The sequence below is a fragment of the Schistocerca nitens genome, chromosome 2 (assembly GCF_023898315.1).
Source record: "Schistocerca nitens isolate TAMUIC-IGC-003100 chromosome 2, iqSchNite1.1, whole genome shotgun sequence".
Lineage (NCBI taxonomy): Eukaryota > Metazoa > Arthropoda > Insecta > Orthoptera > Acrididae > Schistocerca > Schistocerca nitens.
In genome coordinates this window covers 170,557,599-170,571,587 of record NC_064615.1, presented here as the reverse complement: position 1 = coordinate 170,571,587, position 13,989 = coordinate 170,557,599, and the positions used below count along the sequence as shown (strand labels likewise).

Below are 13,989 nucleotides of genomic sequence, written 5' to 3'. Positions count from 1 at the left end.
GTTGTCTTGCAAAGGTCCCCATCTGTTTACTCAGGGATCGAAACGTGGCTGCACGATCCGTTACAGCAATGTGGATAAGATGCCTGTCATCTCGACTGCTAGTGATACGAGGCCGCTGGGATCCAGCACGGTGTTCCGTATTACCCTCCTGAACTCACCGGTTCCACATTCTGCTAACAGTTATTGGATCTCGACCAACGCGAGCAGCAATGTCGCGATACGATAAACCGCAATCGCGATAGGCTACAATCCGACCTTTATCAAAGTCGGAAACGTGATGGTACGCATTTCTCCTCCTTACACGAGGCATCACATCAACGTTTCACCAGGCAACGCCGGTCAACTGCTATTTGTGTATGAGAAATGGGTTGGAAACTTTCCTCATGTCAGCACGTTGTAGGTGTCGCCACCGGCGCCAAATTTGTGTGAATACTCTGAAAAGCTAATCATTTGCATATCACAGCATCTTCTTCCTGTCGGTTAAATTTCGCGTCTGTAGCACGTCATCTTCGTGGTGTAGCAATTTTAATGGCCCGTCGTGTACAAATGGTCTCCAAGTAACCGAACATAACTATTTCCAGTCAATGATCGGTTCAGTTGGACCAGAACACCCAGTCCATTCCATGTAAACATATTCCACGCCATTATGGAGCCACCACCAGATGACGCAGCGCCTTCTTAATAACTTGGGTCTATGGCTTCCTGGCGCCTGCGCCACTCGAACAGTACCATCAGCTGTTAAAAAATGAAATTGGGACTCATCTGAGAAGCCAACGGTTTTCCAGGCATCTATGACCTATATGGTCTCGAGACCAGGAGAGGCGCTGCAGGGAATGCTGTGCTGTTAGCAAAGGCACTAGCGTCGGTCGTCTGCTGCCATATCCCAATACCGCTAGACTTCGCCGCACTGTCGTATCGGATACGTTCATCATACGTCCTACATTGAGTTCTCCGGTTATTGCATACAGTATTCCTTGTCCGTTAGCACTGATAACTCTACGCAAACACCGCTGCTCTTGATCGTTAAGTGAAGGCCGTCGGTCATTTTGTTGTCCGTGATGAAAGGCAGTTCGGCACACTCATGATACTGTGGATCTTGGAAAATTGAATTCCCTAACGATTCTCGATGTGAAATGTCACATACGTCTAGCTCTATCATTCTGCGTTCAAAGTATCTTACTTCCCATCGTGCAGCCATAATCACATCGGAAGCCTTTTCGCATGAATCATGTAAGTACAAACGACAGCTCCGCCAATGCACTGCTCTTTTATGTCTTGCGTACACGATGCTACCGCTATCAGTATACGTGCATATCGTTGACCCACGACTTTTAGCACCTCAGCGCAGTGGAATTCAGTATGAGAAAACCAAAGTGTTTGACCTGCAGTGCTATAGAAGGGCGACGAAAATTTAGTTGGACTAATAAGGTAAGAAATGAAGAGGTTCTCTGCAGAAACAGCGCCGAAAACAACATATGAAGATAGCATCTGTTCTTCCAGACATGTCCGAAAGAACAGATGCCATGTTTATGTCGTTTAAGGATAACCGGCTGATGACCTTCTTCAGTGCGGATGCACACGATTTGCCTCAACTCTTACGGGGCTCGGTGGATTGCCTGCCGCGAGTAATTGGTATAATGGCAGGGACATTACGAATGTAGTGTGTGGACTATAAGTTGAGAATGTGGGTCTCACGGAGAGCGTGCCGGCGATAAATCCCTGAAGTAAGCAGGAGATCCCGGGTTCGAGTCCCTGTCGGGGCACATATTTTCAATTGTCCCCGTTGATGCATATCAACGCCCGTCAGCAGCTAATGGTATTGAATGTAATTGTAATTACATACGAAGAAGACTGACAACAAGCAGGAACCAGACAATAAGATATGTGTAAAGATTAAGAGAATGACGTCTACATACTACATGTTGCTGAAGAAGGTAAAAGCAATAGGGAAGAGTGATACTGGATTATTTCCAACAAAAAATTGTGGACATTGGGCGCAAGCGTTAGTCTGAGATGAAGAGGTCGGCACAGCAAAGGAAGCTGTGACGGGCCACGTGAAGCATCAGACCAGTCAGAAGTCTGAAAATGAAAAGGGAAGATATTTCAGTAGCTTCCCCAACATTGCTCTTCAGACTCCGAGATAGGTTCAGTATTGATCTGAAGAAACCAGAACCCCATAATAGACAATGACTAGTTACAAGTGTTTCCAGGTGTAGTTGTCGGTAGTTATAACAAATATTCACCTCCCTCCCTCCATCATCAGGCAGCAGCATATATTCTCTTTGGCGGATCCCACGCGTTACCTAAGTTAAAGCTACTCTTTGCGTAAATAAATTATCTGCCACACTAAACTCGATTGCCTCGTTTATTACACTGCGCCAGAGGTCATCCGGATGGCCGCACTTTCAAATACGATCGCCGCGTTATACGCCGCGGCGTTTCCTACAGCCGCCACAGCGGTACGAGGGCGCTGCCACGAACGATTACGCCGCTGCCAATTAGATGCAAGCATCCCCTCTCCCGGGCTCCAGCGGAGAGTGTACTTGAGTTTGAACATTTACGCATTGAGCCCTTTTTGTGTGTTTGCCACTTGAATAACATTTACAGACTTTCGTTGTGGCCAGGGCTCGTACTGATTAGTTATTGTATTGAAGACTGATTTCTAAATCTCCGGTATCTGTGTGTGTTTCAACATTCAAAGCTACTATTAACAACTGACGCTGCAACTAAAGTGACAAAGTTACGCATTATATTTACAGTTTGACACTATATGTAGAATAAATGAATATCGGCATTCTCTGTCCATGAACAGCATCTCTTCCTCATTCCTGTATTCACTATAGAACCACACAGTGTGCAAGGCAGTTATAACAGGTTCTTCACGTCTTAATTCGACAGCTCTTATACTGTGTCCAATACACAATGTCACATTCTAAAGATGTGTAGTATACACTAGGTTTCCGCAGTCCTGTGTCGTATGTTATACAAGTAAGTAGACCTTTCCGCGGACCGATGGATCGATATACAGATATGGGACAAAAATATAGGGACACAGCGACGAATGTAAGCTTGGACATAAATGTAGACGCTAGCCGAGCCTGTGGCTGGAGCTGTTGTATTTGACCACAAACGGCACCTCTGCAGTGCCCTCAATACGTGTCACGGCTCTGTCGTAGTGAGAACAGTGTTGTTTGTAGTTGTGAATAAATTATGTTGGAGTTAAGAGAATTCGAACGTGAGATAATTGCCGGTGCTCGTATGGTGGATGCTTCCGTAACCAAAGTAGCCGAAGTGTTCGGTGCTTCAAGATTTACACCGCGTACATGGAAAGCGTAAAAACATCATCTGCTAAATCACAACACCGACGAAACTTTTCTGAGGGAACGTGACAAGACGATAATTGCAGAGGACGGTGACGAAAAATAAGAGGATGACAGTTGTAGAGCCGAATGTCTCAAATGGTTCAAATGGCTCTGAGCACTATGGGACTTAATATCTGAGGTCATCAGTCCCCTAGAACTTAGAACTACTTAAACCTAACTAAGGAAATCATACACATCCATGCCCGAGGCAGGATTCGAACCTGCGACCGTAGCGATCACGCGGTTCCAGACTGAAGCGCCTAGAACCACTCGGCCACTCCGGCCGGCTCCGAATGTCTCAATCACGAACTCTGTCAGCCCAAAACAACACGAAGGGAGCGCCATAATCAGGGCGTTGCTGGGCGTCCTATATCTGTTTTTCTAAGTTTTGTATGCCGCACCAAGCTTATCAAAAATGTCTTCAGGACGCGGTAAGAGAAACGTAGCCACCACTGTCTGGGGATTTACAGTTGACTTAAAGTCAGCACAAATACGGAGACGACCATTCGGTTTTTTCACACTCACGATAGGCGAAGCCCGTTGCGAAGCAGAAACAGGTTCAATGACACCACTGTCTTGCAAATCCGTCAAGGAAGCACCAGACACCGTCGCGCACGCACCTCCACGCCGCTCCGCTACCGCTATGACCCGCACAAAGCAAACGGCCCGCAAGTCCACCGGCGAAAAGGCGGCGCGCAAACAGCTCGCCACCAAGGCGACGAGGAACAGCGCGCCCACCACCGGCGGCGTCAAGAAGCCCCACCGCTACAGGACGGGAACAGTCGCCCTGCGAGGAATCAGGCACTACCAGAAGAGCACCGAGCTGCTCATCCGCAAGCTGCCCTTCCAGCGCCTAGTGCGCGAGATCGACCAGGACTTCAAGACCGACCTGCGCTTCCAGAGCTTCGCCGTCATGGCCCTGCAGGAGGCCAGCGAGGCCTACCTCGTCGGCCTCTTCGAAGACACCAACCTGTGCGCAATCCACGCCAAGCGTGTCACCGTCATGCCCAAGGACATCCAGCTCTCGCGCCGCATCTCATTTCTTTAGCGAGGCAGAGCGAGCTGGAATTCCAAAATCACCCACTGTACAGCAGATATCGTGTTAATATTTACCCGATCTTTGCGTCAGCGTACAGAAGGTGTGCGACTTTGGCTTATCCTTTATTTGTGTAGTTTCTCTTTGCAGTTAGTTGCTGGGCGTCCTATATCTGTTTTTCTATGTAATCGTTCTTCCGAAAGACTCTCCTCAAATGTTTCATGTCTTTAGCGAGGCAGGGCTAGCTGGAATTCCAAAACCACTCATAGGCGATGGAAATTCCCATAGCTGGTCAACCTGGTGCCAAAGCCCAAAATCCTGGAGTAGGGATCAATGTAACAAAGTCACGTAGTCGAACGAATCCTGTTTTGCATTATTTTCAGCTTCTGGCCGTGTTTAACTCCCAAGAGTGAAACATGAATGGGTTCGGTGATGATCTTGCCAGGCATATCGTGGTATTCCATAGAGCAAGAGTTATGTGACCATTTTGGCTGATCAGATCCAGCCCACTGTACAACGTTTGTTTCACAATGTCGATGCTGTGTTCCAAGACAAGAGGGCCCATTTCCACACAGCTCGCATCGTCCAGCAATGGTTTTGTCAGAACGACGATGAATTGTCGCATCTCGCCTCTCCCCTGACCCCTACAGTCATCAGATCTCAATGTTATTGAGCCTTTATGATCTGCTGTTGAGAGAAAGGTGCGTGATCGCTATCCAATTCAATCGTCGTTACCTTTACTACTTTCTTGCAGGAAGATTGGTATCAGATTCCCTTGCAAACCATACACGACTTACATTTACACATTCAGGGACGACTGGTTTGAATGCCAACAGGTTTCCTACACCGTATTAGGCCAGATAATGAGCTGTGTTTTTGGTGTTCCATGTTTTTTTTTTTTTTACCCACCTCCTGTACATCAGATATCGTGTTAATATGTACCCGATATTTACGCCAGCATACAGAAGGTGTGCGACTTTGGCTTATCCCTTATTTGTGTAGGTTGTATTTGCAGTGCGTTGCTGGGCGTCCTATAACTGATTTTCTAAGTGATCGTTCTTCCGGAAGACTTTCCTCAAATGTCTCATTTCTTTAGTGAGTCCGCCCCTGGTAGCTGAGTCGTCAGCGCGATGGAATGTCATACCTACAGGCTCGCGTTCGATTCTCGGCTGGGTCGGAGATTTTCTACGCTCAGGTACTGGGGTGTTGTGTTACCTTATCATCATCATCTCATCCCCATCAACACGCAAGTCGCCGCAGTGGCGTCAACTCGAAAGACTTGCACCAGGCGAACGGTCTACCAGACGGGAGGCCCTAGCCACACGGCATTTCCATATTTATCTAGCGCGGCTTTGTTCGTCTGACAGCGTGCACACTCTTTGAACCACTGTTATAACCACACAACTCGTGTCTGAGGCTCGTGGTTTTATTATTTATTTTATTTACAATTCAGGTTCCGTAGGACCAAAATGAGGAGCAAATCTCTAGGGTCATGGACCGTGTCAGTACAAGAAATTACAACATTGAATTAAGACAAAAACAAAATGTTTATGAACCCGAAAAAAGTCAAGCCAGAAGTTTAAGTAAACGCAATCAACAATACAACAAGAATCAGCTAAATTTTCAAGGAGCTCGTCGACAGAATAGAAGGAGTGGCCCATGAGGAAACACTTCAGTTTAGATTGGAAAGCGCGTGGATTACTGCTCAGATTTCTGAATTCTAGCGGTAGCTTGTGGAAAATGGATGCAGCAGTATACAGCAGTTAAGGATGTCCGATCCAAATGCAGGTTTGATTTCTGCCGCGTATTAACTGAGTGAAAGCTGCTTATTCTTATAAACGAATACTTATAAAAACAGTTATAGGACGCCCAGCAACGCACTGCAAAGAGAACCTACACAAATAAAGGATAAGCCTTCTGGGCGCTGGTGCAAAGATCGGGTACATATTAACACGATATCTGATGTACAGGGGATGGGTAAAAAACATGGAACACCAAAAACACAGCACATTAGTCTACTTTGTTTTTTTATTCGCTTGTGTAGTATGGTATTAAATTTTGGAGTAGCTCTTCCCATTCTAAAATGATATTTTTGGCTCAGAAACGGGCCGTTCGGGCAATAAGGGTAAGTTCACGAACCTCTTCTCGACCTCTGTTCACGAGTCTGGGTATTTTGACATAAAATAAACTAAATAGTGCACAAGCATGGCACATACATGTCTGTTTACGTTTCTATGATTATACCCGTGTTATTTCTAAGGTAACTATGACGTCATAAATACCATATGTATGAAACCCTGGTCCGGTGTAAGAGAGGGCCTAATGGCCCTAATCGTTTAAGTTTAAACAAGTAAGTGAATAAATTAAATTAAAATAAATAAACTACATATAGTTAGTCGGAAGGAAGGAAGGAAAGGAGATTATTGTTTAACGCTATCGAGGTCATCAGAGACGGAGCATAAACTTGGATTGCGCCTAGGAAGAGGAAGGAAATCGGCATTGCCACTCCAATGGATCCATTTTCTTGGAGTGATTTACGGAAATCTTGGAAAAAACTAAATCTTGACGGCCGGACGGGGATCTGAACCGTCGTCCTCCAGAATGCGTCCAGTGCGCCTCCTCACTCGGTGATTTGTAGAACAAACGTAACTGAATATAAATGTTGTCTTTAGTGTTTGAAGATTCTCTTTCGCAGTCTCAATTTTACAATTAACATTGGGACTATGCCGTTGATCCTCCTCTAACCACCATGAAAACTTTCTCACCTAAACGATACAAGAGCACCCTTCCCAGTATCATAATACACAGCTGTAGTAAAGTAATAATTGGACCTCTCACGGACTCTCACACAACATTAAACACAAAAGACACAAGTTAGGTCATACACTCTCCCTTCCACTTTCCATTCCCTTTTCCCCTCTTTTGGTACTGTTCCAGACAGCTTAAAAAGATATTACACACACACACACACACACACACACACACACACACACACACAGAGAGAGAGAGAGAGAGAGAGAGAGAGAGAGAGAGAGGGAGGGAGGGAGAGAGATAGTAGCATACGTAGAAACACAAAGCTGAACAGCAAGACCTGTCAATAGGCATGCTGTCACTGCCACAAAAACCAAACAAAAGATGTTTGCACTCCATACATGGAAATAAACATAAAGCACACGTAACCACGAACTGAATGTGGATACTTGAGGCAAAACATGGAACGAGAAATTGGTTATGCTTATTCTCCAGATACTACTATGGCTCTTTCGAGGGAATTTGTGTGACAAATCTCCTTGTCAGGATTCGTGGCGAGTGTTCGACTGTTTCCAACACCACATGTTTAAGCGTGGGTGTCAGTCGCGTAGGCCTAACTTCTCCTGCAGCATGTGCGAAGCTCACAGTTTCTCGGAGGCGCTGCCGCGGGTGGTAGCTGCGTAGTCTGGAGCACCTTGCCACGGTTACCGTGGCTTGTCCCTGTCGGAGGTTCGAGTCCTTCCTCGGGCATGGATGTGTGTGTGTTGTCCTTAGCGTAAGTTAGTTTATATTGGATTAAGTAGTGTGTAAGCCTAGGGGCCGATGACCTCGGCGGATTGGTCCCATAGGAACTTACCATAAATTTCCAAAATTTCGGAGGCGTTGATGCACCTCTGCAAACATTCGACTCTCAGGATTCCTTCTGGCAGGAGTACGCTTCTTGGTATAAGCGTGCAGCCTAACCTGTCTTACCGTTGTACTACCATACGTGATAAGGGATGGGATACCAGTTCGATTTTACACAGAGTACGCGAAGGAACTTGCCCCCCTTATTGCAGCGGTGTACCGTAGGTCTCTAGAAGAGCGTAGCGTTCTAAAAGTTTGGAAAAGGGCGCAGGTCATCCCCGTTTTCAAGGAGGGACGTCGAACAGATGGGCAGAACTGTAGACCTATATCTCTAACGTCGATCAGTTGTAGAATTTTGAAACACGTATTATGTTTGAGTATAATGACTTTTCTGAAGACTAGAAATATACTCTGTAGCAATCAGCGTGGGTTTCGAAAAAGACGATCGTGTGAAAACCAGCTCACGCTATTCGTCCACGAGACTCAGAGGGCCATAGACACGGGTTCCCAGGTAGATGCCGTGTTTCTTGACTTCCGCAAGGCGTTCGATACAGTTCCCTAGAGTCGTTTAATGAATAAAGTAAGAGCATATGGACTAACAGACCAATTGTGTGTTTGGATTGAAGAGCTCCTAGATATCAGAACGCAGCATGTCATTCTCAATGGAGAGAAGTCTTCCGAAGTAAGAGTGATTTCAGGTGTGCCGCAGGGGAGTGTCGTAGGACCGTTGCTATTCTCAGTATATATAAATGACCTTGTGGATGACATCGGAAGTACACTGAGGCTTTTTGCAGATAATGCTGTAGTATATCGAGAGGTTGTAACAATAGAAAATTGTACTGAAATGCAGGAGGATCTGCTACGAATTGACGCATGGTGCAGGGAATGGCAATTGAATCTCAAAGTAGACAAGTGTAATGTGCTGCGAATACATAGTAAGAAAGATCCTTTATCATTGAGCTACAATATAGCAGGTCAGCAACTGGAAGCAGTTAATTCCATAAATTATCTGGGAGTAGGCATTAGGAGTGATTTAAAATGGAATGACCTCATAAAATTAATCGTCGGTAAAGCAGATGCCACACTGAGATTCATTGGAAGAATCCTAAGGAAATGCAATCCGAAAACAAAGGAAGTAGGTTACTGTACACTTATTCGCCCGCTGCTTGAATAAAGCTCACCGGTGTGGGATCCGTACCAGATGGGGTTGATAGAGGAGATAGAGAAGATCCAACGGAGAGCAGTGTGCTTCGTTACAGGATCATTTAGTAATCGCGAAAGCGTTACGGAGATGATAGATAAACTCCAGTGGAAGATTCTGCAAGAGAGACGCTCAGTAGCCCGGTACGGGCTTTTGTTGAAGTTTCGAGAACATACCTTCACCGAGGAGTCAAGCAGTATATTGCTCCCTCCTACGTATATCTCGCGAAGAGACCATGACGATAAAATCAGAGAGATTGGAGTCCACACAGAGGCATACCGACAATCTTTCTTTCCACGAACAATACGAGACTGGAGTAGAAGGGAGAACCGATAGAGGTACTCAGAGTACCCTCCGCCACACACTGTCAGGTGGCTTGCGGAGTATGGATGTAGATGTAGATGTAGATCCGCATACTCCTCGTTACTATAATGTTCCATGTGTACAGCAAGACTGAAGTTTCGCAGACAACTGACGTGTGTGGCACTATGTGTACTGTACTATTTTATCCATTTTGTTTCCAATTCCACGTCTAGAATATGTAAACAAAGACCACACCACGGACCGGCCTCATGTCAGTAGAGGCTGGTAACCTAAATAGTCGCAGTTATCTCGCATACGGTTAGTTTGCGGACGTATTTTTACTGAGACTTTCTTGCTTCAAGTATCGCATACATTCAACTGTATGCGATTGCGCTATTAGTTATGATACACCCTGTACAACCATTATTATAACTATTCGTAGACAAGGAGTTACACTTCACGAGTGGACTATTTCGTCTGCGGGGCCTCAATTACAGAGAAGTATATTTTTCATTTGAGTCGAACGACGAATTAACGTAAGTGGACAAACAGTTTACATTGTGCATCGTGCGCATGTGATGGCGAGTACAATAATAAGCAGACAAGGTGTGGTGGGTGGTGACGTACCCAGTCTTGGCGAAGTTGGTCCACAGCGTCATGACGTTCTCGGAGAGGATCCTCTCGGAAGGCGTGAAGATGTGCGGGTGCTGGTGGCGGCTCCCCTCCACGGGCGCACCGAACACGTACGCCAGTTCCTCGCCGCTAATGCTACCTTGCGGCTTGGACTGAAACACAGAAACACGGCCGTGGAACTCCGAAGTCGCTTCAGCTGAAAATGAGAAAAGTAGTTGTCTCCGTGCGATCATGTTGCATATTTACTGATTACAGCATTATGCGCTACAAAATTTCGGTTTTTCACACCATTTTAATAACACTGGCCGATGTAAGATGATCATAGTTAATCGACATTAGTAATCAAATGAAGTATAAAGTACTCTTGCGTCCGAAGACTGATGCAGATTCCACACAGTCATGTAGATGCAGTTTGTTAAGGGGAGGTTTACTACCTTTTGGTTCAAAAAATCGATTTTTTAATATCATTTTTGGATCAATAAAAGTGTTTAGAATGCACTCCTGAACGGTTTTTCCGAATACGGAACGGAAGTGTTTGTTATTCGCGGTTGAACAAAAAAATGCACCTGTCTGAAATTGGCCTTTTTCACACGCCAATTTCTTTTCTTTCCGAGGACGAGTTATTGTATCGGTGCTTGGGAGGAAGCACACAAAATTCAAATGAGAGTTTGAAAGCGTGTGTTTGGAAGTTAGCCCCCAAGCATTTGCATTCTGGTGCGAAAACTGTGGAGATTGCGACTTTACTGGCAGTGAGCAGCTTCAACGAAGGGTATTCAGCAATTCTGAAGACCATGAGAACGATGGACGTCACCCTGGGACTCTATTCGACGCAGAGCATTTGGACGACCACCGGATTCAAGCGGCCGAAAACCGCTTGTCACCGGCCGTACGAGCGGCTCTGGAGCAGCGCAGGATGGCCCAGATCGAGCAGAACGCCCTCTATGAGGAAGACGAAGGACTAGTTTATAGACCCGGAATAGCAGATTGAACGTACATTGCATAATATTGCATTTATATGTAGTCAAAACTTCAAACGCGTTTTTCTCTAAATGACATTTTTTAATTTTTTTTATCGCGCGATATGGTAACTTCAAATCTACTGAACCGATTGGCATGATTCTTTGTTTCCGACGAAGCTAACTAAATTGTCTAGGAGTTGCACCACTTTTCTTTCGATCCATCAACTATAAATATTTGCACTTGGCCGACGAAGTCGAAAAATCGATGAAAAAACCCTATTTTCTTCAAATGGCAGCCATTTTCTTTCCTATGGTCCAAATACCTTAAGCGAGGTACAACTCCTAAAAAATCTTATACACTTTGCTAACGTCAACTCAATTTTGATTTCAGACGAACCGGCTGACTTGTGACATACCGCGCGTGGAGGTCTACATCGAAATTTTAGTTTCGTTCCGACGGCACTTCCGCCTTTGCTCTTGAACATTTCCGGTCGAAAAAATTTCAGTTTGTAGAGGAAGTATCACTAAACATTTTGACAAAATTTGACACTGATACCTAAAAACATCCCGAGAAAAAAATTCTAAAAGAACATGTTTTCTTCGGGCCAAAGATAGTAAAACTCCCCTTAAAATATATCTTGCTGCGCAATAAATGTTTAGTAATACAGCTAAGATGGTTTTCATTAATAATTAAAATCAGCGTTAATTCATGTGTAGTGCTCAACAAAATCAAGAATATTTTCTGAGTGGACTTCCATATTTCGTCACGCTAGTCTCTGGGACCCCAGCTACTCGTGTTGAAAAGTATAATAATAATAATAATAATAATAATAATAATAATAATAATAACGGTAACCTCAGTGTTTTGTAGATGATACAGGTATCTGTTAGGAAGTACTGCCTAGAGAAAATAAAAAAAATATAAATACAAAAAAAGCTACACAAATTTTCTGTCGGATCATGATAAGACTTCATAATGGCGTAATGCTTGGCAACCTGCTTTAAATGCTCATAAATGTAAGATTTTGCACTTCACAAAACGCAGGTTACGTAATATCACAGACTAGAGCATCAATAAGTATCAGTGACAATGAGCCAATTCATACAAACAACTTTATGTAACAAACTCAAGAGACATAAGATGGTAGACGTAGGTTCATTGGTTTGCTACTGGGAATATGCAATGTATCTACGAAGTCGATTGCTAACAATTAGTGGTACGATCGGTCCTAAAACATTTGCTTAAGTGTGTGGGAACCATGCCAAAAAGGACTAAGAGAGTATACTGAACGTATAAAAGAAGGGCACCACGAATTGTTTGAACCACTACAGAGCCTCACTGAAATGCTGAAAAACCTAGATAAGAAGAGACTTGAAGACAAACATCAGCTAACTCGCGAAGGCCTAGTTACAAAATTTGGTGAACAAATATTAAATGGGGGACGCACCACATTCCACAATTTACCGCTTCTGTAGGTGCCGTGAAGACACAACTGGATTAATTATAGTGCTGATGGCTGCTTCGGAGCGGTTACTCTTCGCGAGCTTTTTACATGAATGGAACGAGATGAAACTCCAATACGGGGGAAGAACCTTCCGCCATGCACTTAACTGTGGTTTACGGAGTGCATGTGTAGATTTAGATCACTGGACGCTTCTTAATGACCATATCACAGTTCAGCATCTGAAAATATATGTGTCATAATAATCTGCAGTACTAATACGCTGTGAACATTAATGTGAAAGAAATATATCACATTTACCGTCGCTGATTGGTAGTGTCTTCACACTACGTTATTATTATAGAGTTTCTAAACATTTGTAACAAACTGCACGGTGATTCCTGAGAACGAAACAAGACAAAATATTCGTAGTGCTTCTGCCGCAAAGCGCAGATCAACAATAGCCTACAACAGGATTCAGTACAGTGCAGGTATCCCTATTACGGCGTTACGGTGCCCAGACTTAAGGCTTAACAAGAAGAACTGATTCTTTTTGTAGACGATACTAGTGTTACAATAAATCCCATTAGAGAGAAAGCAACAGAAGAGAAAGTTGACGATGTTTTTCAATGAATTATTAAGTGTTTCCCTGAAAATAAACTCTCTATAAATTTTGAAAAAAGAAACACTATATTCAGTTCTGTGCAATATGTTGAGTTATCACACTGAGGTAGCACGTGAATAAATAAGATGGAAAGTTCCAGATTTTTAGGTGTACATATTGACGAGAAACTGAACTGAAACAAGCGTATTACTGAACTCCTCAACCAGTTCAGCTGCTTTCACTCCTTGTACAATTGTTAGTCTTGGAAACAAATGGATCAGACTAGTGAAATATTTTGCATATTTCCGCTCTGTAATGTCTTATGGGATAATTTTCTGGGTTATCGCATGGATTAAAAATAAAGTACTGGTTGGACAAAAGCAAGCAGAAAGATTAATATATAGTATCCACACGTGGTCATATTTAGATATCTCTTCAAGGAGTTAGGCATTTTAACTGCTCCAACACATTACGTATATTCGCTGATGAAATTCCACACAAATAATCCATCACAATTTGAGAATAACATACCTACAACACTAAAGGATTATTAAAGCTGTTAGTGGCTCAGAAAGGAGCTCAGAATTCAGCAAAGAAAATCTTCATCATTTGCCAAATAATATAAAATGGCTGACAGTGAGCGAAGCAAGTTTAAATCTAACCTAAAATCTTCTCTCCTGGACAACTTTTTATATTCCATTGATGGATTTCTAATTAAAAACTGGTAGTTTGTTAAAAAAACTCACTTTAAAGTGTAGTTGGACTGGTAGGATAAAATAATTGATTCGTTAATATTGACATTAAGCTTGACTACATATCCTTTAAGATGACTTACTCCACAGTATTTTGATA

General features: G+C 43.8%; 1 protein-coding gene across 1 annotated transcript in view; it reads right to left on the bottom strand.

Moving 5' to 3' along the window:
• Positions 1–13,989, bottom strand: part of LOC126234901 (uncharacterized) — a 447,962-nt gene that overhangs the window by 86,230 nt on the left and 347,743 nt on the right. Inside the window, exon 7 of the mRNA XM_049943641.1 lies at positions 10,127–10,284. Within this exon, the coding sequence (XP_049799598.1) occupies positions 10,127–10,284 (158 nt within the window). The remainder of the gene's footprint in view (positions 1–10,126; positions 10,285–13,989) is intronic.